Here is a 22,320-nt window from a genome sequence, read left to right on the forward strand (position 1 = left end):
TCCCAGTTCCTGGACCAGTCTCTGGCCACCACACCCTAGGGTGCGCAAGGTGTACACAGGACTCAGGAGGAGACCCTGGCCCTGGCCAGACGGGGGCGGTGGCTCTCGTTTGAAGGGAGCCTTGGCTAGGGGTATGCTGATGCCAGGGCACTGGCATGGCCATTTGGCAGCAGGACAGTTTCCTAGGGCCAGCTGCATGTCCTGGGACGGTTCTAGGGTAGTGGTCGCTGACCTTGTCTGGCATAGGGGGACCTGGGTTGTGGAGGTGGCTCAGCAAGGCCTGCTTTGCTTTCCTGGAGCTGCCAAGGTGGACTCTTGGGCCTCAGGTGGGGGCCGCCCCTCTTGGTCACAGTGTCCTGGCATCTAGGGTGCTGGCCTTTCTACCCAGACTCAGTTGACGTCGGGGATGGGTGGGCATGGGAGCTGCACTCTGGCTGCTGGATCCTGGGCTCACCTGCTGCCCTCTGGCCCCCGGGACTAATCCGGCTAAAGCTGGGAAGGGCTTAGTCCTCGCCAGGGGTTTTGACCAGCTTCTTCCCTTTCCCTGCCCAGTGCACACCTAACACTAGCATTTATTATGCACCGACTCTGTGCCAGGCTGTGAGTGCTTGGTGAGTATGGTGCTCTGAAGACCAGAACTAAGGAGTGTCCAGAATCAATGGCAGAGTGTCACCCTGTGAGTTCACTGAGGGAGGACACAGCATGTGAAGTCCAGAGGCAGGAGGGGGCGGGGCCCCAGGTGGAAGCAGAGAGGGATTTTAGATGGATGGCAGCAGGAACTACAGAGATTGTTCTGGGAGAGGGTGATGTGAACACCCGGTGGGCGAGGAGCCCTGGCCCAGGGCTGCTGAGGCTGGTTCCCCACTCGGCCTCCAGCGCCTGGCTCCGTCTCCACATTCACAATGATCTCCAGAAACATCAGGGGTGGGGGCAGGCCCCTGACTGCCTGGGGTGTGGCTCATAAGGTCAGAGGGTCTCGTGACAGTCAGCCGAGCTTGGCAGTTTCCCTGAAGTCCAGGATGTGGTGAGGCAGAGCTGCGTGCGCGAGTCCGTGTGGGCGCCCAGTGAGGGCAGGGTGGCGGTCTCCACTGGGTGAGCCTGCTCACTCCACTGCCAGAACCAAATTGGGGGCTGTCCAGGGTGTTGGGCAGGGGTGCTCATGCCTCTGTACACACTCTCTCAAGTGGATGGAGAAAGGAGCACCTCTGCAGTGCCCTGTCCCGAGGACCCTGTTGCCCTGGTGACATGCAAACAGGCCCACCACACTGGCCCAGCCTGGAGCCAGAGCTCACCCTGGGTGGTGGTTTGGATGCAAACTTGAGTTTTGTTTAAGTGAACGCTCCACCTATGTGGCTCTGCTGAAGAGGGCCTGCGGGCCAGGTGTTGTAGGGTCATCTGGGGTGGGATGCCCCTCTCTGCAGTCCCCACTTGTGTCCCTCCCTGTCCCCTGGGCCAGTCCCTACCCTCTCCCAGCCCACGGCTCAGGCCCACTCTGAGATATTCCAGTCCCTGGAATCAGCTTTTCTGGGCCGGGGGCTCCCGGGGCTCAGGAGTGTGAGGGGCGGAGCTGGGTCTCCTCCCAGCTGGGGGACTCCCAGGAAGAGGCCCTGTGGAGGCCACAGGCACCAGCACCCAGGACAGCTGGGCCCAGCCCAGGCGGGTCCCCTCCATAGCCTCCTGTGGAAAGTGGGGCTTTGTGACTGCCAGCCACGTGTCACTGTCCCAGCCACAGTGCTCTCTGATGGGCTGTTTGCAGAGCTTCTGGTGGGCAGGTGGGTGGGATGCCTGTCCTGTGCTCTGGGGCCTGAGGCCATGCAGCTGGTGGAGGTGGGATACAGGGTCCTCCTCTCCCAGGTGGGCAGGGCGCTGGGCAGTCCTCCTGCAGCAGGCAGGATTTCCCCCTTCCTGTTTGTGCGTCCCAGGGCCAGGCCCGCGGCAGCTCCTGGGCACTTGGGCCCCTGGCTCCTGGCTGTGCCGCCTCCTGGCCTCTGCTCGTGGTGCTTACCAGGGTGGCTAGGAGGGAAGACTGGCTACGCGTGGGCCTTCCTGAGGCTGGCAGAGGGCCAGGCCTCCAGGCCAGCTGGGCAGGGCTGGTTGGGCCTCTTCCTTCCCTCCTCCCCCTCCCGGGTTCCCAGCGCAGGGTGTGTCCTGCTCCCAGTTGTCAACACCTTTCCTCACGGCCCACCGCCCACAAGACGCCCCTGAGCAGATTTAGGTGCAGCTTCCCAGGGCCAGGGGTGGGTCCCTGCCTGACCATGAGGGGCCTCACGCGGGGCCCAGGACCCTCTAGCACCCGTGGGTCTGGGCTCCCTGGCTGGAGGTCCTCTTTCCCAAGGAGCTGCCTTGCAGATCCCTGTCCTGTCAGCCACCCACCACCCCGTGCGAGGTGGAGCCTCTCATTGGCTCTGTTTTGTCTGACCAGAAAGCAGCCGGGAGACTCAGAGGGAGAGGGGGTGGCTGGGTCTCTGGGTGTCCTGAGGAGCTTCTCAGGCCAGCCCCCTCCCAGCCCAGGGACCCCAGGCCCACCCAAGACTAGGGGAGTTGCGATGGGCCAGGTAGCCCAGGGAGGCCCAGAGCAGCAGTGCCTAAAGGTGACCTGGGCAGTCAGTGGCCAGCATGGGGTGTGATGGGCCCCCACCGTGGTGAGTCCCAGCTTCTGCCCTGCACTGAGCCTCCCCCAGCCTCAGTTTCCTCACATGTCACACACCAGGCATCAGCCTAACAGCCTGGGGAAGGAGCATTTGGCTCTGGGACAGCAGAACGGGAGCCTAGCTCCTGAGGCTGAGGCTGCCCAGCTGTTGTCCAGCTGCCAGAAAGGGGAGCTGCTCAGAAACCCAGAGCCCCCCACCATACCTGCCCTGTCCTGCAGTCCTGGCCTGTGGCTGTGGCTCAGATGGGTCCTCTGGGGAACTCTGCAGGAATGGGGTGAGGGGCAAAGTGGGGGGCAGGCAGCTGTTTGGGAGGCAGTGACAGGGCATCAAGAATTCCACTGGGAGCATCAGGGGACCCTGGGGGTGGCAGACTGGTGTCTGCCAGTCAAGGCAAATGAGATGGCCCTGGGGAGAGGCCCCATCTGGCCCAGGTCAGAGCTGTGCAGGAGAAGACTGCCCCCCACCTGATTAGGGAGTGAGGGTCTGCGGGGAGACTGGGGGGGTGCCAGGAGTATTGGGGACTTGAGTGGACCCCCTTGCCCAAGGTCAGACTTGCAGAGGGGGAACCAGGGTTGTGGTTCTCCCATGGAGCCCTGGAGGCCAGGGGTCTGGGCCTGGCCACTGGAGCAGTGGGAAGGAGGTGGGGCAGGAAGTAGGGTGGGCCCCAACAACTTCTGGCATGACCCAGAGTATCTGCTCTGCCTTGGCCTCCTCTCCGTCTCTCCCGGGAGAGCCAGTCTCAGAGGCTGTCCCCTGCCCTCCAGAGTCACTTTGTGGAAAGACATGAAGGCCCAAGAGGAAGTAAGGGAGGGCCAGGTGCTGTTGGGGTGCACAGGAGCAGCCCAGATGTGGCTCTGCAGACAGGAGCATCCAGGGCCTGACACTCAGGCGGAGTAAGCAGGCTGGACCCCGGTATCCACGAGGAAATCTGAGCTCAGGGTCACACAGCACATTGGTCAGAGACCAGCAGCCAAACCCAGACTCCTGCCCGAACTGGGCTTCCCCATCTCCTTGGGTCCCAAGGGTAGGGCTCCTCCCTGTGGAACAGGAAGCATAGGGTCCCAGTGTGCTGCACCCCACAGGTCAGATTTGCACAGGGGTCTGCTCTCCCTGATCTGCAAAGTCTGGCCCAGGGTCCTTAGGAAACTCGAGGCCCGTGGGCAGGTGGGCTGGAGAGGCCCTGTTCCTCTCATCACCAGCAAGGTGCCTCAAGAAGGGGGCGGGCCCTGACCATGAGCCTCCCTGCAATATGCACTGAAATCCAAGGGGGGTTGGGCCTGAAATCCTGTTTGTGGGAAGATTTTATTTATTTATTTTTTCTGTCTCAATAAAGCCTTATTCACAAAACCTGTCCGTGGGCCAGATTAGGCCTGTGTAGTTTACCTGATTTTATTTATGTGTGTGTGTGTGTGTGTGTGTGTATTTAGTTGTAGATGAACCTTTCTTTAAAAAAAAAATACTTTTTATTGTAGTTGGACACAAGACCTTGATTTATTTATCTATCTTTATGTGGAGCTGAGGGTGAAACCCAGGGTCTCACACAGGCGAGGCAAGTGCTCACCACTGAGCCCCAGCCCAGCCCGAGAGTCCAGAAGGAGCATGGATGAAGGAGGGAGTCACTGGGCCGGGTGCAAGATGGCAGGTTGGGTTTGGAGGGAGGTGGCTGAAGGTGGACAGTCCTAGTCTCTTTTTTGAGACAGTTTCTCACTAAGTTGCTGAGGCTGGCCTCGAACTTAAACCCTCCTGTCTCAGCCTCCTGAGTCACCAGGATCCCAGGCATGGCCACTGTGCCTGGACAGTCTCTGGGATTCCCAGTGTCCCGTGCGGGCAGTGGTCCCCCGGAGTGGTGCTGTTTGGAATGTCCGCTGCTTGCGCAGCACTGACTGTTTTTACAGTTGATCTGACTCTTCCCATTCGTTGGCATAAAGTTCAGAATTTCCTCATTTTGATTTTATGTGAAATTTTAAAATTTTTATGAGAAAGAACACAGATTATGCAGCTATCCCAATCACAGGAACCCTTTGGGGAGCTGGCTGCCCAGGACCTCCAACGGCAGCGGGACACCTCCCTGGTACCTTCTCTTAGTACATTCTCCCACTCGGCGCCGTGTTTGTGAGCTCCACCGCCCTGCAGGCTGGGAGCAGTCTACTCACCCTCATCCTCGGCGTTTCTCAGTCCACTCTTGACCGACATCTGAGCCTTTCGGGTTCTTGGGTGCTGTCAACGGGACAGCTTTGGCCACACCTCCTTGGCTCTTGAGTGGCTGGGCCGCAGGGAAGGTAGGACATGGTGGCTGTTTGCCAGAGGCTGTACCAGTTTGCCCCCAGGCCTGGGACAGGGCAGGTCATTCTGCGCATCCTCGTCACTATCAGGTGGCCAGGCTTCCCTGGTGGGCTGTGGCTTGAAGTGGCACTGCTCTATGTGGCAAGTGACCAGTCCACTCTGGCCAGTGGCCCTTCCAGCGCTGCTGTTCTATTGGGTTGTTTTGTCTTTTCCTGAGCTGTGAGAGCTTGGTACCGTCTGGAAGGAGGTCCACTTTTTCTTGCGCTAGTTGGCCATTTGCACATCTTTTGTGAAATGCTTGTTCAGATCTTTACCTCATTTTCAATTACAAGTTTTTGGATTAATATATAAACACACATATAAATAGCAATGTGTGTACTAACTGAGTGGTAGAGGCATACTTACGTGTATTTTAGTGTTTCATTTTAATTACATTATTGACATACTGGCTAACCCAGGGGCGCTTAACCACTGAGCCGCATCCCCAGCCCTTTTGTACCTTCTATTTTGAGACAGTCTCACTAAGTAGCTAAAGGTCTTGTTAAGCTGTGAAGGCTGGCTTCAAACTTGTGATCCTCCTGCCTCAGCCTCCTGACTTGCTGGGGTCACTTATGTGCACCACCACAGCTGCCTATATATTTTTTTAAATTTATTTTTTAAATATTTATTTATTTTTTTTAGTTGTAGTTAGACATAATACCTTTATTTTATTTATTTATTTATATGTGGTGCTGAGGATCGAATCCAGGGCCTCGCACGCACTAGGTGAGCACCCTACCGCTGAGCCCCAGCCCCGCCCACTATCTTTTTATTTTTTAAGTGGTTGCTTTATGGATAACGTTAAGTATGTTTAACTCATCACAATTGCCTTCAGTAACATCGGACCACTTCAATGTGAGAACTGACCACCGTAGTGCTACGCTGCCCTGTCCTTTGTGCGAAGTTCTCACTTGCTTTTCCTCTACACCTGGTACGTTTGACAACAAGCTTTATTATTTTGCATAGAGTTCATTGCCCTTTTTCTTTAGAGCTTCATTGAGGTTTGTAAGCAGTGACACTAACTGTCCTAAGTGTGCACTTCAGTCATTTGTGGTGGCCTTGAAGACTTGTACCTACCGTCACCATGAGCCCTTTGCTAGAACGTTGCTGCCATCCCTGGATCCCCTCCACCCTGCTGACGCTGGGTCTCCCCCAACCCCAGCCCCAGGCGACACTGGGTTAATTCTGGTAGAATGAAGCCCCATCCCACTTCCCTCGGCTGCTGTTTGGTCCTCGTGGATTGCGTGGCCTTGGTACAACCCCGTGACGTGGGCGAGGAGCACCGCTCTATCTACGGGGTTCACGGACTACAGCCTGTACCCCAATGAGCCAGCTGCTTCTGTAAGTCAAGTCTGGATGAAGTGCAGTCACGCTGTGCCCACTCAGCGTCCAGGCAGCCGCAGTTGCTGACCTGGAGGTGCCGGCCATCCGGGCTCGCACAAGAAAAGTGCAACTACGCCCTTCACACGGTCCTGTCAAATAAGTTAGTGAGAAGTGCTGCCAGATGTGCACGGGACACTTCTGTCAGTGAGGGGGCCCGGGACAGCTGTGCTGTGAGATCAGGTCACCTCGGGGCGGTGGCCTCCTGCTTGAGGCCACACTATGATGCCCACACGTGTCGAGGCTGGCTCTCGACCGGTTCCCCCGCGTGACGGACGGCCCTGGTCTTTTCTCTTCTGTGTCTCAGCGGCAGCCTCCTTTCTCTCCGGCCGTGCCGCCCCGGAGCTCTCTGAGGTCGGCTGGTTCCCCCCTCTTCTCCGCCTCTTCACCTTGTGCAGTTTCTACTAACCACCAAGTGGACAGCTCTTTCTCTGGGCTCCTCAGACCTGCAGTTGAGCCACCTTGGGAATGTCTGTCCCGAGTCTCCCTGCACTGAGTGCGGCCACACCTGCCCTCCATTCTCCAAGGCACTTCCCTCCAGCTGTGACAGGCATCAAGGCGCCTCCTGTGGCGGTTCAGAGACAGGGTCCGCTGGCCGCCTGCTCCTCGGCTGGGGCTGTGCCCGAGGTCTCTGTGTGTCTTGTCGTTTATCGCTTAGTGCTGGACCTTGAGGTCAGGTGTTGTATCAGCTCTGCATTCTGACTTCACCCCCCTGGAGTGGGCCACTCACTTCTGTAGCTATTTTCTTGACCAAATCTGCCAAGTCTGGTCACAGTGTGGGAGCTCCCCAGCTCCAGCACACTACTGTCCAGCCTCATGCCACGGCCTCCCCACCCAGTGGCTGTGGCTCTCCCCAGGACTCAGTGTCCACCTCCCTGTGTGCCCTCTGGTCCATCCACCAGTGTGTCTCCACCAACAGCCTCTCTTCCCACAGTGTCTGGCCGGCAGCTGCAGCCCGAGGAGCCAGGTGCGGCTACTGAGGAGGACCGCACAGTAAGTGGGACCAGGGAGGGAGTGTGTCCGCCTCGCAGCCTGCCCCCAGGCCTCGGGCCTTGCAGGAGCCTGGGTGCTGACAGGAACTTGACTCTCTCCTCCTGCCAGGTGACTGAAGGGCCTGTGGACGAGGTCATTCGGCCACGGCCACAGGGGTCCTCCCCTGTCTACGAATGCACAGCAGAAGGCACTGGCTTTGGAGTCCAGGTGAGCCCCGGGCAGAGCTCACAGGCCGAGACAAGGCCTGGGCGCAGGGCCCTGCACCGCTCTCCCTCCCGATCACCTGTGTGGGCGGCCCACGTGCATGTCTCTGGACAGCACCCTGTCCTATCTGCTGCCATTAGGCCAAAGCTGTGCCCATCACTGTCCCCTCTGGGTCCCCTGACATGGAGATGCCTGCGGCTACTGAGCTCGTGTGTGGTGGGGCACAGGCCCAGGCTCCCATGTGTGGGGCCATGGTGGGACACGGGACGTGTGCACATGTGCAGCCTTTGGGGAGGACACAGGCCCCCGTGGAGGAGGACAGGAGGGGCCATGGGAGGAGAGGTGTCCTCAACAGATGGCGTCCTGCCTTTGGAGATCCTCCTCCGTACTGAACTCCAGTGCCACAGGGCTTGCCGGGGGAGCTGAGGCTGGCCTCAGGTGGAGGAGGCCCTGCGCTGCCTTTTCCCTGGTGGCCCCCAAGGGACGCAGCTCCCTCTGCACCCAGCTGCACCCCTGCAGCTCCTGAGTCCCTCTGCACTGGGGTCTGCTGCCTGGAGCCTTCTGTTCTCCCTGACCCAGGGCCAGTGGGTGGAACCTTCTCTCCTGCCTGTCCCAGGCTGGGTGGCGGGTAACTCCCAACCCTGTGGCTACAGGAAGACGCCCCTGGCCGGCAAGGCTCCTCAGGGAGGCGGAGGTCCTGGTGGAAGCGGGCCTCGGGGGACTCGCAGGTCTTCTCCAGGATGAGCCACCCAGAGGTTGGTATGCCAGACCCAAGGTGCTGAGGGAGGGTGGCGGGCAGCAAGGAGACTGGCAGCGTCCCTGGGTCCCAGGGAGGGCAGGGCTACGGGAGGCCCCAGTGACGAGGGCCCTGGGTGTGTAGTCCTCATTACGCCCCCATCCAGAGGGTGGTGCCAGGTCGGGCACCTGCACGGGTTGCAACCAGAAGCTTCAGAGCTCTGTGGGTACCCTGAGGGGTGCGGGGGCCTCTGCTGGACACAGAGGCCACCATCATGTCCCTGTGTTGGCCTCAGGTCTGTGGCCCTGCTTGATTTGAGCACTGGGTGTTCTGCACGTGCCCAGTGCGTCATTTGCGAGGGAAGGAGGTTTGACCACAGTGCTTGCAGGGGCCACTCCTCTCTGCTGGGCAGGGACAGCCAGTCCTGGCAGGCTGGGTAAGGCCGTGGGAGGCAGCTCCTACCTGAGGCTCTCTGTAGCTGGCGGCCTCCAGTGCTGGGACAGTGCAGCCTGCGTCCATCTGAAAGGTGCCCCCACCTCTGCCTGTGGTGCCCACGGTGACAGGTGGATGGTGTGGTCCCCTTCTTGGGAGACGCCAGCCCCTAGCACTGATGGCACAGCTCACCGTGGCCCTGATGTGCTTCTACTCCAGGCTGTGCGGGAAGTGACAGAGGTGACACTGGAAACTGAGGTGGAGGCAGGAGCCAGTGGTTACAGTGTCACAGGTGGGGGACACCAGGGGATCTTTGTCAAGCAAGTGCTGAAGGACTCCTCGGCGGCCAAGCTATTCAGTTTGAGAGAAGGTACAATGGCCCATCCATCCCTTTCCCCATCATCTGGGCAAAGATGGCCGGGACATGGAAGGGACCCGGAGGGGGCAGGACCATACCTAGCTTCAGGACCACCCCGTCATGTCTCTACTCGTCTGCCCCAGGCTGGGCCACCCACAGTTCCTCTTGGCCGTGCAATGGAGAGAACCTCCATTTCTCCCTGTTGCCCCAGGGCTGAGGGTCCCAGTACCCCCGACTTGGTGGGAGTGGGAACTAAGCCAGAGCTGTTCCTTTGTCCTCTAGGGGATCAGCTGCTCAGTGCCACCATATTCTTTGACGACATTAAATATGAAGATGCTCTCAAGATACTTCAGTACTCGGAGCCTTACAAGATCCAGTTCAGAATCAAACGGAAACTGCCTGCCCCAGACGGGGAGGAGCTGGCCGCCTCTGGCCCTTGGCAAGAATCCAGGGGCAAGGAGCAGGTAAGGCCCCTTCAGCAGTAAGGAGAGGCTGCAGAGGCTGCCCCTGTGTCCTCGTGCACAGGGCACCAGGCTCTGTGCCAGCTCCAGTGAGTTCCCTCCTCCTGTGTTTCAGGACAAGGATGTGGCTGACGAGTGTACAGAGACCCCTATGAAGACACTGGAGGCAGATGGTGACCGGGAGAGGCTCATCTGCAAGCCCAGGGAGAGCCGTGGCAGGCGCGCCCACGAAAGGCTCTCCTGGCCCAAATTTCAAGCCCTAAAGAGCAAGCGGGGGCCTGGACCTCGGCGTTCACACAGTTCCTCGGAGGCACACGAGCCTGGAGATGCACGAGACGTGTCCCCAACAAGCACAGACACAGAGGCCCAGCTGCAGGAGGAGCTCCGGGCACAGAAGGCAGGGCCAGGCCGCCAGAGGAGGAGGAAGTTCCTGAACTTCAGATTTAAGATGGGTTCAGGACAGGAGCCCTCTGCCGCAGGGCAACTGGACAGAGAGGCCCACGGCAGGCCACATCCTGCTGGGGTGCTGGGGGAAATGGGCCCCTGGGAGCATGGGCCAGGGGCCACAGGGGCTCCCGCGGGAGGCAGGCCCGAGGAGAGAGCACAGTGGCAAGAGGCTGGGCCGCCTATGCAGCAGGAAATGGAACCAGGCCTTCCAGCACACGTCCTCGGTGACAGAGCTCCTGCAGAAGGGGTAGGGATGGCTGCCAGGGGCCAAAGGGAGACACAACCCGTGAGCACCCAGCACAAGGCAGGGGAGCACAGCAAGCCCAGGAGCGGCACTGGCGCAGGCCGCGGGATGAGCTGGGAGCAGGAATGGGAAGAGATTCAGAGCCTGGAAACAGGGATAGCAAGACTGTCCCTGTTGGACACCCAGGACGCAGGCAGCTCACAGACACACGGACCAGAAACACAGGTCCAAGTACGTGAAATAAAGACACCCAAATTTGGAATTTCCAAAGAAAAAATATCAGAGACAGGAAAAGGTGGCAAAGGACTTGAAAAGAAGAAGGGAAAGCAGACATCACCAGGAGAGGACGAGGGGGGCAGGACGGAGGCCACCGCAGAAGAAGACACACCAGTAGGCACAGGGCCCCAGGCAGACGCTGCAAGGAGGAAAGAACAAAAAGAGAAGACACCAAAGACACCGCAGGACAAGGGGGAGACACAGAAAGATGAGGACCCAGAGAGCAGGGAGGCCAAGGCAAAGATGCCCAGGGCCCCAAGGAGCTCCACAGGACGGTCACCAAGTCGGGAAGGGAGAGCAAGCCCACCTAGAGCAGGAGGGGAAGGGAAACGGGAGACGGCCCGCGAAGACAGGAGGGCGACGAGGGGACCTCACGCGGTGGGCCTAGAAGACGCCCTGCCAGGGGAAGAGCAGGAGCAGAGACAAGTGGGAGCGACACAAAAGAGAGACGCGACGACCACAGAGGAGAACATCAGGAAGGGACACAGGGACCAGGACGCAGGAGAGGGCCAGCTCAGAAGGCCCACGTTCAAGATGCCCTCCTTCAGTGGGTCCGCCATCGGCAGGGCCTGGGACGCGTCTGTGGAGGTGAGGGCACCCGAGGCGGAGGCCGATGTGGCCTTGCCTTCCACACAGGGTGACCTCAAGAGCTCTGACCTCAGCATCCAGCTGCCTGCCACCAACCTGGACACCAGGGATGGCCAGGTGGACGTGACCCTCCCCGAGGCCACCTTGCCTGAGGGAGAGCTTCTGGCAGAACCTGACTTTGGAGCCAGCCCGAAGGGGCACCTACCCAAGATGCAGATGCCCAGCATCAAGATGACCAAGGTGGACCTTAAGGGCCCCCAGGTGACCATCAAGGGCCCCAAGCTGGATGTGAAAGGGCGCAAGGGTGAGGTGAGTGCCCCCAGCCTGGATCTGGAGCTGTCTGCTGGGCAGATGGACATACAGGTCTCCAGTGCCAAGATGGAGGGGGACCTGGCCCTGGCAGACAAGGAAATGGCCACCAGAGATAGCAAGTTCAAAAGGCCCAAGTTCAAGATGCCCTCTTTTGGCATCTCTGCCCTCAGCAAGACCTTGGACACCTCTGTGGAGGTGAACTTGCCCAAAGTGGAAGCCGATGTGACCTTGCCCTCCATCCAGAGTGACCTCAAAGACCCTGACCTCCGCATGCAGCTGCCTGAAGCCAATGTGGACATCAGGGCTGTCCAGATGGACATGACCCTGCCCGAGGCCACCCTGCCCAAGAAAGAGCTACTGGCAGCCCCTGATGCTGAAGCTGGCATTAAGGGGCACAAGCCCAAGGTGCAGATGCCCAGCATCAAGATGTCCAAGGTGGACATCAAGGGCCCTGAGGTAGATGTCAAGGGCCCCAAGCTGAACGTGAAAGGCAAGAAGTGCGAGGTGAATGCCCCTGACCTGGACATGGAGTTGCCATCAGTGCAGGTGGACACAAAGGTTCCTGGTGAAAAGCTGGAAGGGGACCTGGCCCTGGCAGACAAGGAAGTGGCCACCAAAGACAGCAAGTTCAAAATGCCCAAGTTCAAGATGCCCTCCTTCGGCCTGTCGGCCCCCATCAAGACCTTGGACACATCCATGGAGGTGAAGGTGCCCAAGGTGGAGGTCGATGTGGCCTTGCCCTCCATCCAGGGTGACCTCAAAACCTCTGACATCAGCATCCAGCTGCCAACTGCTGACCTGGAAACCAGGGCTCGCCAGGTGGAAGTGACCCACCCCGAGGCCACCGTGCCTGAGGGAGAATTTCAGGTGGCCCCTGCTGCTGGAGCCAGCCTGAAGGGGCACACGCCCAAGATGCAGATGTCCAGCATCAAGATGGCCAAGGTGGACCTCAAGGGCCCCCAGGTGGACATAAAGGGCCCCAAGCTGGAGGTGAAAGGCCCCAAGGTTGAGGTAAGTGCCCCCGACCTGGACATGGAGCGGCCCTCTGGGGAGGTGGACATGCAGGCCCCCAGTGCCAAGCTGGAGGGGGATCTGACCCTGGAAGACAAGGAAGTGGACATCAAAGGCAGCAAGTTCAAAATGCCCAAGTTCAAGATGCCCTCCTTCAGTGTGTCTACCCCCAGCAAGACCTTGGACACGTCCATGGAGGTGAAGGCGGCCAAGGTGGAGGCCGATGTGGCCCTGCCTTCCATCCAGAGTGACCTCAAAACCTCTGAACTCAGCATCCAGATGCCCACTGCCGACCTAGAGGCTGGGACTGGACAGGTGGACTTGACCCTACCCAAGGCCACCCTGCTCAAGGGAGAGCTGCCAGCGGCCCCTCCTGCTGGAGCCAGCCTGAAGGGACACTTGCCCAAGGTGCAGATGCCAGGCACCAAGATGCCCAAGGTGGACCTCAAAGGCCCCCAGGTAGATGTCAAGGGCCCCAAGCTGGACGTGAAAGACAACAAGGGCGAGGTGAACACCACTGACCTGAACGTGGAGCAGCCATCAGTGCAGGTGGACATACAGGCCCCTGGTGCCAAAGTGGAAGGGGCCCTGGCCCTTACAGTCAAGGACTTGGCCACTAAAGAGGGCAAGTTCAAAATGCCCAAGTTCAAGATGCCCTCATTTGGCCTATCTGCCCCTATCAAGACCTTGGACACGTCCATGGAGGTGAAGGCACCCAAGGTGGAGGCCGATGTGGCGCTGCCCTCCATCCAGAGTGACCTCAAAACCTCTGAACTCAGCATCCAGATGCCCACTGCCGACCTAGAGGCTAGGACTGGACAGGTGGACTTGACCCTACCCAAGGCCACCCTGCCTGAGGGAGAGCTGCCGGCAGCCCCTCCTGCTGGAGCCAGTCTGAAGGGCCACTTGCCCAAGGTGCAGATACCTAGCATCAAGATGCCCAAGGTGGACCTCAAGGGCCCCCAGGTAGATGTCAAGGGCCCCAAGCTGGACGTGAAAGACAACAAGGGCGAGGTGAATGCTGCTGACCTGGACGTGGAGCAGCCATCAGTGCAGGTGGACATACAGGCCCCTGGTGCCAAGGTGGAAGGGGCCCTGGCCTTTACAGACAAGGACTTGGCCACTAAAGAGGGCAAGTTCAAAATGCCCAAGTTCAAGATGCCCTCCTTCAGCCTATCTGCCCCTAGCAAGACATTGGACACGACTGTGGAGGTGAAGGTGCCCAAGGTGGAGGCTGATGTGGTGCTGCCCTCCATCCAGAGTGACCTCAAAACCTCTGACATCAGCATCCAGCTGCCTACAGCCAACCTGGAGGCTGGGGATAGCCAGGGGGACGTGACCCTCCCCAAGACCACCCTGCCCGAGGGAGAGCAGCCACCAGCCCCTCCTGCTGGAGCCAGCCTGAAGGGACACCTGCCCAAGGTGCAGATGTCCAGCATCAAGATGCCCAAGGTGGACCTCAAGGGCCCCCAGGTGGACATCAAGGGCCCCAAACTGGACATAAAAGGGCCCAAGGTCGAGGTGAGTGGCCCCGACTTTGACATGGAGCTGCCCTCTGGGCAGGTGGACATAGAGGCCCCTGGTGCCAAGCTGGAGGGGGACCTGGCTCTGGCAGACAAGGAAGTGGCCACCAGAGACAGCAAGTTCAAAAGGCCCAAGTTCAAGATGCCCTCTTTTGGCATCTCTGCCCCTGGCAAGACCTTGGACACGTCCATGGAGGTGAAAGGGCCCAAGGAGGAGGCCCACGTGGCCTTGCCCTCCATCCAGGGTGACCTCAAACCCTCTGATCTCAGCATCCAGCTGCCCGCCACTGGCCTGGAGGCTGGGACTGGCAAGGTGGACGTGACCCTCCCCGAGGCCACCCTGTCTGAGGGAGAGATTTCAGCATCCCCTTCTGCTGGAGCCAAGCTGAAGGGGCACCTGCCCAAGATGCAGATGCCCAGCATCAAGATGCCTAAGGTGGACCTCAAGGGGCCCCAGGTGGACATCAAGGGCCCCAAGCTGGAGGTGAAAGGCACCAAGGGCGAAGTGAGCACCCCTGTCATGGATGTGGAGCAGCCATCAGTGCAGGTGGACATACAGGCTCCTGGCGCCACGGTGGAGGGGGACCTGGCCCTGGCAGACAAGGATGTGGCCACCAAAGAGGGCAAGTTCAAAGTGCCCAAATTCAAGATGCCCTCCTTAGGCGTGTCTGCCCCAGGAAAGGCCTTGGACACATCGGTGGAGGTGAAGGTGGCCAAGGTGGAAGCCGATGTGACCTTGCCTTCCATACATGGTGACCTCAAGAGCTCTGACCTCAGCATCCAACCGCCCACCGCAGCCCTAAACACCAGGGATGGCCAGGAGGATGTGACTCTCTATGAGGCCACCCTGCCTGAGGGAGAGCTCCTGGCAGCCCCTGACTCAGGTCCCAGCCTGAAGGGGCATCTGCCCAAGGTGCAGATGCCCAGCATCAAGATGCCCAAGGTGGACCTCAAGGGCCCCAAACTGGATGTGAAAGGCCCCAAGAGCGGGGTGAGTGGCCTTGACTTGGAGATGCAGCTGCCATTAGGACAGGTGGACATACAGGCCCCCACCACCAAGATGGAGGAGGACCTGACCCCGGAAGACAAGGAAGTGGCCACCAAAGACAGCAAGTTCAAAAGGCCCAAGTTCAAGATGCCCTCTTTTGGCATCTCTGTCCCCAGCAAGACCTTGGATGCGTCTGTGGAGGTGAAGGCACCCAAGGAGGTGGCCAGTGTGGTACTGCCCTCCATCCAAGGTGACCTCAAAACCTCTGACATCAGCATCCAGCTGCCCCCCGCCGACATGGGGGACAAGGCTGGCCAGGTGGACGTGACCCTCCCCGAGGCCACCCTGCCTAAGGGAGAGCTGCCAGCAGCCCCTGCTGATGGAGCCAGCCAGAAGGGGCAACTGCCCAAGGGGCAGATGCCCAGCATCAAGATGCCCAAGTTGGACCTCCAGGGCCCCCATGTGACTATCATGGGCACTGAGCTGGTTGTGAAAGGCCACAAGGCCGAAATGAGTGCCCCTGACCTGGACATGGAGCAGCCCTCTGGGCAGGTGAACATACAGGTGGCCACCACAAAGCTGGAGGGGGATCTGACCCTGGCAGACAAGGAACTGGCCACTAAAGACAGTAAGTTCAAAATGCCCAAGTTCAAGATGCCCTCCTTCGGTATGTCGGCCCCTGGCAAGACCTTGAACGCATCCGTGGAGGTGAAGTTGCCCAAGGAGGAGGCCAATGTGGCGCTGCCCTCCATCCAGAGTGACCTCAAAACTTCGGAACTCAGCATCCAGATGCCCACTGCTGACCTAGAGGCTGGGACTGGACAGGTGGACGTGACCCTCCCCGAGGCCACCCTGCCCAAGGGAGAGCTGCCGGCGGCCCCTCCTGCTGGAGCCAGCCTGAAGGGACACCTGCCCAAGGTGCAGATGCCCAGCACCAAGATGCCCAAGGTGGACCTCAAGGGCCCCCAGGTGGACATAAAGGGCCCCAAGCTGGAGGTGAAAGACCCCAAGGTCAAGGTGAGTGCCCCCGACCTGGACATGGAGTTGCCCTCTGGGCACATGGACATACAGGCCCCCAGTGCCAAGCTGGAGGGGGACCTGGCTCTGGAAGACAAGGAAGAGGCCATTAAAGACAGTAAGTTCAAAATGCCCAAGTTCAGGATGCCTTCCTTTGGTGTGTCTGCTCCCGGCAAGACATTGGACACGTCCATGGAGGTGAAGGTGCCCAAGGTGGAGGCCGATGTGGCGCTGCCCTCCATCCAGGGTGACCTCAAAACCTCTGACATCAGCATCCAGCTGCCTACAGCCAACCTGGAGGCTGGGGATAGCCATGGGGACGTGACCCTCCCCAAGACCACCCTGCCCGAGGGAGAGCAGCCACCAGCCCCTCCTGCTGGAGCCAGCCTGAAGGGACACCTGCCCAAGGTGCAGATGCCCAGCATCAAGATGCCCAAGGTGGACCTCAAGGGCCCCCAGGTGGACATCAAGGGCCCCAAGCTGGACGTGAAAGGCTCTAGGGGTGAGGTGAGTGGCCCCGACCTGGACATGGAGCTGCCCTCTGGGCAGGTGGACATACAGGCCCCCAGTGCCAAGCTGGAGGGGGACCTGGCCCTGGAAGACAAGGAAGTGGACATCAAAGACAGCAAGTTCAAAATGCCCAAGTTCAAGATGCCCTCCTTCGGTATGTCGGCCCCTGGCAAGACCTTGGACATGACTGTGGAGGTGAAGGCACCCAAGGTGGAGGTCGATGTGGCCCTGCCCTCCATCCAGAGTGACCTCAAAACCTCTGACATCAGCATCCAGCTGCCAAATGCTGACCTGGACACCAGGGCTCACCAGGTGGAAGTGACTCTCCCCGAAGCCACCGTGCCTGAGGGAGAGCTTCAGGCAGTGCCTGCTGCTGGAGCCAGCCTGAAGGGACACCTGCCCAAGGTGCAGATGCCCAGCATCAAGATGCCCAAGGTGGACCTCAAGGGCCCCCAGGTGGACATCAAGGGCCCCAAGCTGGAGGTGAAAGGCCCCAAGAGCGGGGTGAGTGCCCCCGACCTGGACATGAAGCTGTCCTCTGGGCAGGTGGACATACAGGCCCCCAGTGCCAAGCTGGAGGGGGACCTGGCCCTGGAAGACAAGGAAGTGGACATCAAAGACAGCAAGTTCAAAATGCCCAAGTTCAAGATGCCCTCCTTCGGTATGTCAGCCCCTGGCAAGACCTTGGACACGTCCATGGAGGTGAAGGCACCCAAGGAGGAGGCCAATGTGGCTCTGCCCTCCAACCAGAGTGACCTCAAAACCTCTGAACTCAACATCCAGATGCCCACTGCCGACCTAGAGGCTGGGACTGGACAGGTGGACTTGAGCCTACTCAAGGCCACCCTGCCCAAGGGAGAGCTGCCGGTGGCCCCTCCTGCTGGAGCCAGTCTGAAGGGGCACTTGCCCAAGGTGCAGATGGTCAGCATCAAGATGCCCAAGGTGGACCTCAAGGGCCCCCAGGTGGACATCAAGGGCCCCAAGCTGGACGTGAAAGGCTCTAGGGGCGAGGTGAGTGGCCCCGACCTGGACATGGAGCTGCCCTCTGGGCAGATAGACATACAGGCCCCCAGTGCCAAGCTGGAGGAGGACCTGGCTCTGGAAGACAAGGAAGTGGACATCAAAGACAGCAAGTTCAAAATGCCCAAGTTCAAGATGCCCTCCTTCGGTATGTCAGCCCCTGGCAAGACCTTGGACACGACTGTGGAGGTGAAGGCACCCAAGGTGGAGGTCGATGTGGCCTTGCCCTCCATCCAGAGTGACCTCAAAACCACTGACATCAGCATCCAGCTGCCAACTGCTGACCTGGACACCAGGGCTCACCAGGTGGAAGTGACTCTCCCCGAAGCCACCGTGCCTGAGGGAGAGCTTCAGGCGGTGCCTGCTGCTGGAGCCAGCCTGAAGGGACACCTGCCCAAGGTGCAGATGCCCAGCATCAAGATGCCCAAGGTGGACCTCAAGGGCCCCCAGGTGGACATCAAGGGCCCCAAGCTGGAGGTGAAAGGCCCCAAGAGCGGGGTGAGTGCCCCCGACCTGGACATGAAGCTGTCCTCTGGGCAGGTGGACATACAGGTCCCCAGTGCCAAGCTGGAGGAGGACCTGGCCCTGGAAGACAAGGAAGTGGACATCAAAGACAGCAAGTTCAAAATGCCCAAGTTCAAGATGCCCTCCTTCGGTATGTCGGCCCCTGGCAAGACCTTGGACACAACTGTGGAGGTGAAGGCACCCAAGGTGGAGGTCGATGTGGCCCTGTCTTCCATCCAGAGTGACCTCAAAACCTCTGAACTCAGCATCCAGATGCCCACTGCCGACCTAGAGGCTGGGACTGGACAGGTGGACTTGACCCTACCCAAGGCCACCCTGCCCAAGGGAGAGCTGCCAGCGGCCCCTCCTGCTGGAGCCAGTCTGAAGGGCCACTTGCCCAAGGTGCAGATACCTAGCATCAAGATGCCCAAGGTGGACCTCAAGGGCCCCCAGGTGGACATCAAGGGCCCCAAGCTGGACGTGAAATGCTCTAGGGGTGAGGTGAGTGGCCCTGACCTGGACATGGAGCTGCCCTCTGGGCAGGTGGACATACAGGCCCCCAGTGCCAAGCTGGAGGGGGACCTGGCCCTGGAAGACAAGGAAGTGGACATCAAAGACAGCAAGTTCAAAATGCCCAAGTTCAAGATGCCCTCCTTCGGTATGTCGGCCCCTGGCAAGACCTTGGACATGACTGTGGAGGTGAAGGTGCCCAAGGTGGAGGTCGATGTGGCCCTGCCCTCCATCCAGAGTGACCTCAAAACCTCTGACATCAACAACCATCTGCCAACTGCTGATCTGGACACCAGAGCTCACCAGGTGGAAGTGACTCTCCCCGAAGCCACCGTGCCTGAGGGAGAGCTTCAGGCGGTGCCTGCTGCTGGAGCCAGCCTGAAGGGACACCTGCCCAAGGTGCAGATGCCCAGCATCAAGATGCCCAAGGTGGACCTCAAGGGCCCCCAGGTGGACATCAAGGGCCCCAAGCTGGAGGTGAAAGGCCCCAAGAGCGGGGTGAGTGCCCCCGACCTGGACATGAAGCTGTCCTCTGGGCAGGTGGACATACAGGTCCCCAGTGCCAAGCTGGAGGGGGACCTGGCCCTGGAAGACAAGGAAGTGGACATCAAAGACAGCAAGTTCAAAATGCCCAAGTTCAAGATGCCCTCCTTCAGTGTGTCTACCCCCAGCAAGACCTTGGACACGTCCATGGAGGTGAAGGCGCCCAAGGTGGAGGCTGATGTGGCCCTGCCTTCCATCCAGAGTGACCTCAAAACTTCTGAACTCAGCATCCAGATGCCCACTGCCGACCTAGAGGCTGGGACTGGACAGGTGGACTTGACCCTACCCAAGGCCACCCTGCCCAAGGGAGAGCTGCCGGTGGCCCCTCCTGCTGGAGCCAGTCTGAAGGGCCACTTGCCCAAGGTGCAGATACCTAGCATCAAGATGCCCAAGGTGGACCTCAAGGGCCCCCAGGTGGACATAAAAGGGTCCAAGGTCGACGAAAGTACCCCCAACTTCGACATGGAGTTGCCCTCCATACAGGTGGACATAGAGACCCCCAGTGCCAAGCTAGAGGGGGACCTGGCCCTGGCAGACAAGGATGTGGCCACCAGAGACAGCAAGTTCAAAAGGCCCAAGTTCAAGATGCCCTCTTTTGGCATCTCTGCCCCTGGCAAGACCTTGGACACGTCCATGGAGGTGAAAGGGCCCAAGGAGGAGGCCCACGTGGCCTTGCCCTCCATCCAGGGTGACCTCAAACCCTCTGATCTCAGCATCCAGCTGCCCGCCACTGGCCTGGAGGCTGGGACTGGCAAGGTGGACGTGACCCTCCCCGAGGCCACCCTGTCTGAGGGAGAGATTTCAGCATCCCCTTCTGCTGGAGCCAAGCTGAAGGGGCACCTGCCCAAGATGCAGATGCCCAGCATCAAGATGCCTAAGGTGGACCTCAAGGGGCCCCAGTTGGACATCAGGGGCCCCAAGCTGGAGGTGAAAGGCACCAAGGGCGAAGTGAGCACCCCTGTCATGGATGTGGAGCAGCCATCAGTGCAGGTGGACATACAGGCTCCTGGCGCCACGGTGGAGGGGGACCTGGCCCTGGCAGACAAGGATGTGGCCACCAAAGAGGGCAAGTTCAAAGTGCCCAAATTCAAGATGCCCTCCTTAGGCGTGTCTGCCCCAGGAAAGGCCTTGGACACATCGGTGGAGGTGAAGGTGGCCAAGGTGGAAGCCGATGTGACCTTGCCTTCCATACATGGTGACCTCAAGAGCTCTGACCTCAGCATCCAACCGCCCACCGCAGCCCTAAACACCAGGGATGGCCAGGAGGATGTGACTCTCTATGAGGCCACCCTGCCTGAGGGAGAGCTCCTGGCAGCCCCTGACTCAGGTCCCAGCCTGAAGGGGCATCTGCCCAAGGTGCAGATGCCCAGCATCAAGATGCCCAAGGTGGACCTCAAGGGCCCCAAACTGGATGTGAAAGGCCCCAAGAGCGGGGTGAGTGGCCTTGACTTGGAGATGCAGCTGCCATTAGGACAGGTGGACATACAGGCCCCCACCACCAAGATGGAGGAGGACCTGACCCCGGAAGACAAGGAAGTGGCCACCAAAGACAGCAAGTTCAAAAGGCCCAAGTTCAAGATGCCCTCCTTAGGTGTGTCCACCCCAGGAAAGGGCTTGGAAGCATCTGTTGAGGTGAAGGTGGCTAAGGTGGAGGATGATGTGGCCTTGCCGTCCACACAGGGTGACCTCACAAGCTCCGTCCTCAGCGTCCAGCTGCCCACCGCTGACCTGAACTCTAGGGATGGCCAAGTGTATGTGACTCTCCATGAGGTCCCCCTGCCTGAGGGAGAGCTTCCAGTGGCACCTGACACTAAGTCCAGCCTAAAGGGGCACCAGCCCAAGGGGCAGATGCCCAGCATCAAGATGCCTAAGGTGGACCTCAAGGGCCCCCAGATAGATATCAAGGGCCCCAAGCTGGACGTGAAAGGCTCTAGAGGCGAGGTGAGTGGCCCCGACCTGGACATGGAGCTGCCCTCTGGGCAGGTAGACATACAGGCCCCCAGTGCCAAGCTGGAGGGGGACCTGGCTCTGGTAGACAAGGAAGTGGCCACCAAAGACAGCAAGTTCAAAAGGCCCAAGTTCAAGATGCCCTCTTTTGGCATCTCTGCCCCTGGCAAGACCTTGGACGCGTCCATGGAGGTGAAAGGGCTCAAGGAGGAGGCCGATCTGGTCCTGCCCTCCAACCAGAGTGACCTCAAAAGCTCTGACCTCAGCATCCAGCTGGCCACTGCCAGGACTGAACAGATAGACGTGAACCTCCTCAAGGAAGGCCTGCCCAAGGGAGAGCTGCCGCTGGCCCTTCCTGCTGGAGCCAGCCTGAAGGGGCACCTGCCCAAGGTGCAGATGCCCAGCATCAAGATGCCCAAGGTGGACCTCAAGGGGCCCCAAGTGGACATAAAGGGCCCCAAGGTGGACATGAAAGGCCCCAAGGTCGAGGTGAGTGTCCCAGACCTGGACGTGGAGCTGCCCTCTGGGCAGGTAGACATACAGGCCCCCAACACCAAGCTGGAGGGGGACCTGGCCCTGGAAGAAAAGGACGAGGCCACCAAAGACAGCAAGTTCAAAAGGCCCAAGTTCAAGATGCCATCCTTCAGCATCTCTGTCCCCGGCAAGACCTTGGACACGACTGTGGAGGTGAAGGCGCCCAAAGTGGAGGTCGATGTGCCCTCTATCCAGGGTGACCTTGAAGCCTCTGACCTCAGCATCCAGCTGCCCGCCACCCACCCTGACACCAGGGCTGGCCAGGGGGACATGACATTCCCTGATGCCACCCGGCCCAATGGAGAGCTTCCGGCTACCCCTGCTGCTGGAGCCAGCCTGAAGGGGCATCTGCCCAAGGTGCAGATGCCCAGCATCAAGATGCCCAAGGTGGACCTCAAGGGGCCCCAGGTAGATGTCAAAGGATCCAAGCTGGTCGTGAAAGGCACCAAAGGTGGGGTGAGCACCCCCGACCTGATGGAGGAGCAGCCATCAGTGCAGGTGGACATACAGGCTCCTGGCGCCAAGGTGGAGGGGGACCTGGCCCTGGCAGACAAGGATGTGGCCACCAAAGAGGGCAAGTTCAAAGTGCCCAAGTTCAAGATGCCCTCCTTAGGTGTGTCTGCCCCTGGAAAGGCCTTGGACACATCTGTGGAGGAGAAGGCACCCAAGGTGGAGGCTGATGTGACCTTGTCTTCCATACATGGTGACCTCAAGAGCTCTGACCTCAGCATCCAGCTGCCTACTGCTGACCTGGACAGGAGGGATGGCCATGTGGATATGACCCTCCATGAGACTGCCCAGCCTGAGGG

The 22,320-nt window shown here is 59.7% G+C and overlaps 1 protein-coding gene across 1 annotated transcript in view; it reads left to right on the top strand.

Moving 5' to 3' along the window:
* The window catches only part of Ahnak2 (AHNAK nucleoprotein 2), a 35,615-nt gene that overhangs the window by 7,581 nt on the left and 5,714 nt on the right, over positions 1–22,320 (top strand). The window contains exons 2-8 of the mRNA XM_076847897.2: positions 7,288–7,346; positions 7,455–7,553; positions 8,204–8,309; positions 8,951–9,088; positions 9,359–9,540; positions 9,653–20,416; positions 20,903–21,919. Coding sequence (XP_076704012.2) covers positions 7,288–7,346; positions 7,455–7,553; positions 8,204–8,309; positions 8,951–9,088; positions 9,359–9,540; positions 9,653–20,416; positions 20,903–21,919 — 12,365 coding nt within the window. The remainder of the gene's footprint in view (positions 1–7,287; positions 7,347–7,454; positions 7,554–8,203; positions 8,310–8,950; positions 9,089–9,358; positions 9,541–9,652; positions 20,417–20,902; positions 21,920–22,320) is intronic.

The sequence above is a fragment of the Callospermophilus lateralis genome, chromosome 3 (assembly GCF_048772815.1).
Source record: "Callospermophilus lateralis isolate mCalLat2 chromosome 3, mCalLat2.hap1, whole genome shotgun sequence".
NCBI lineage: Eukaryota > Metazoa > Chordata > Mammalia > Rodentia > Sciuridae > Callospermophilus > Callospermophilus lateralis.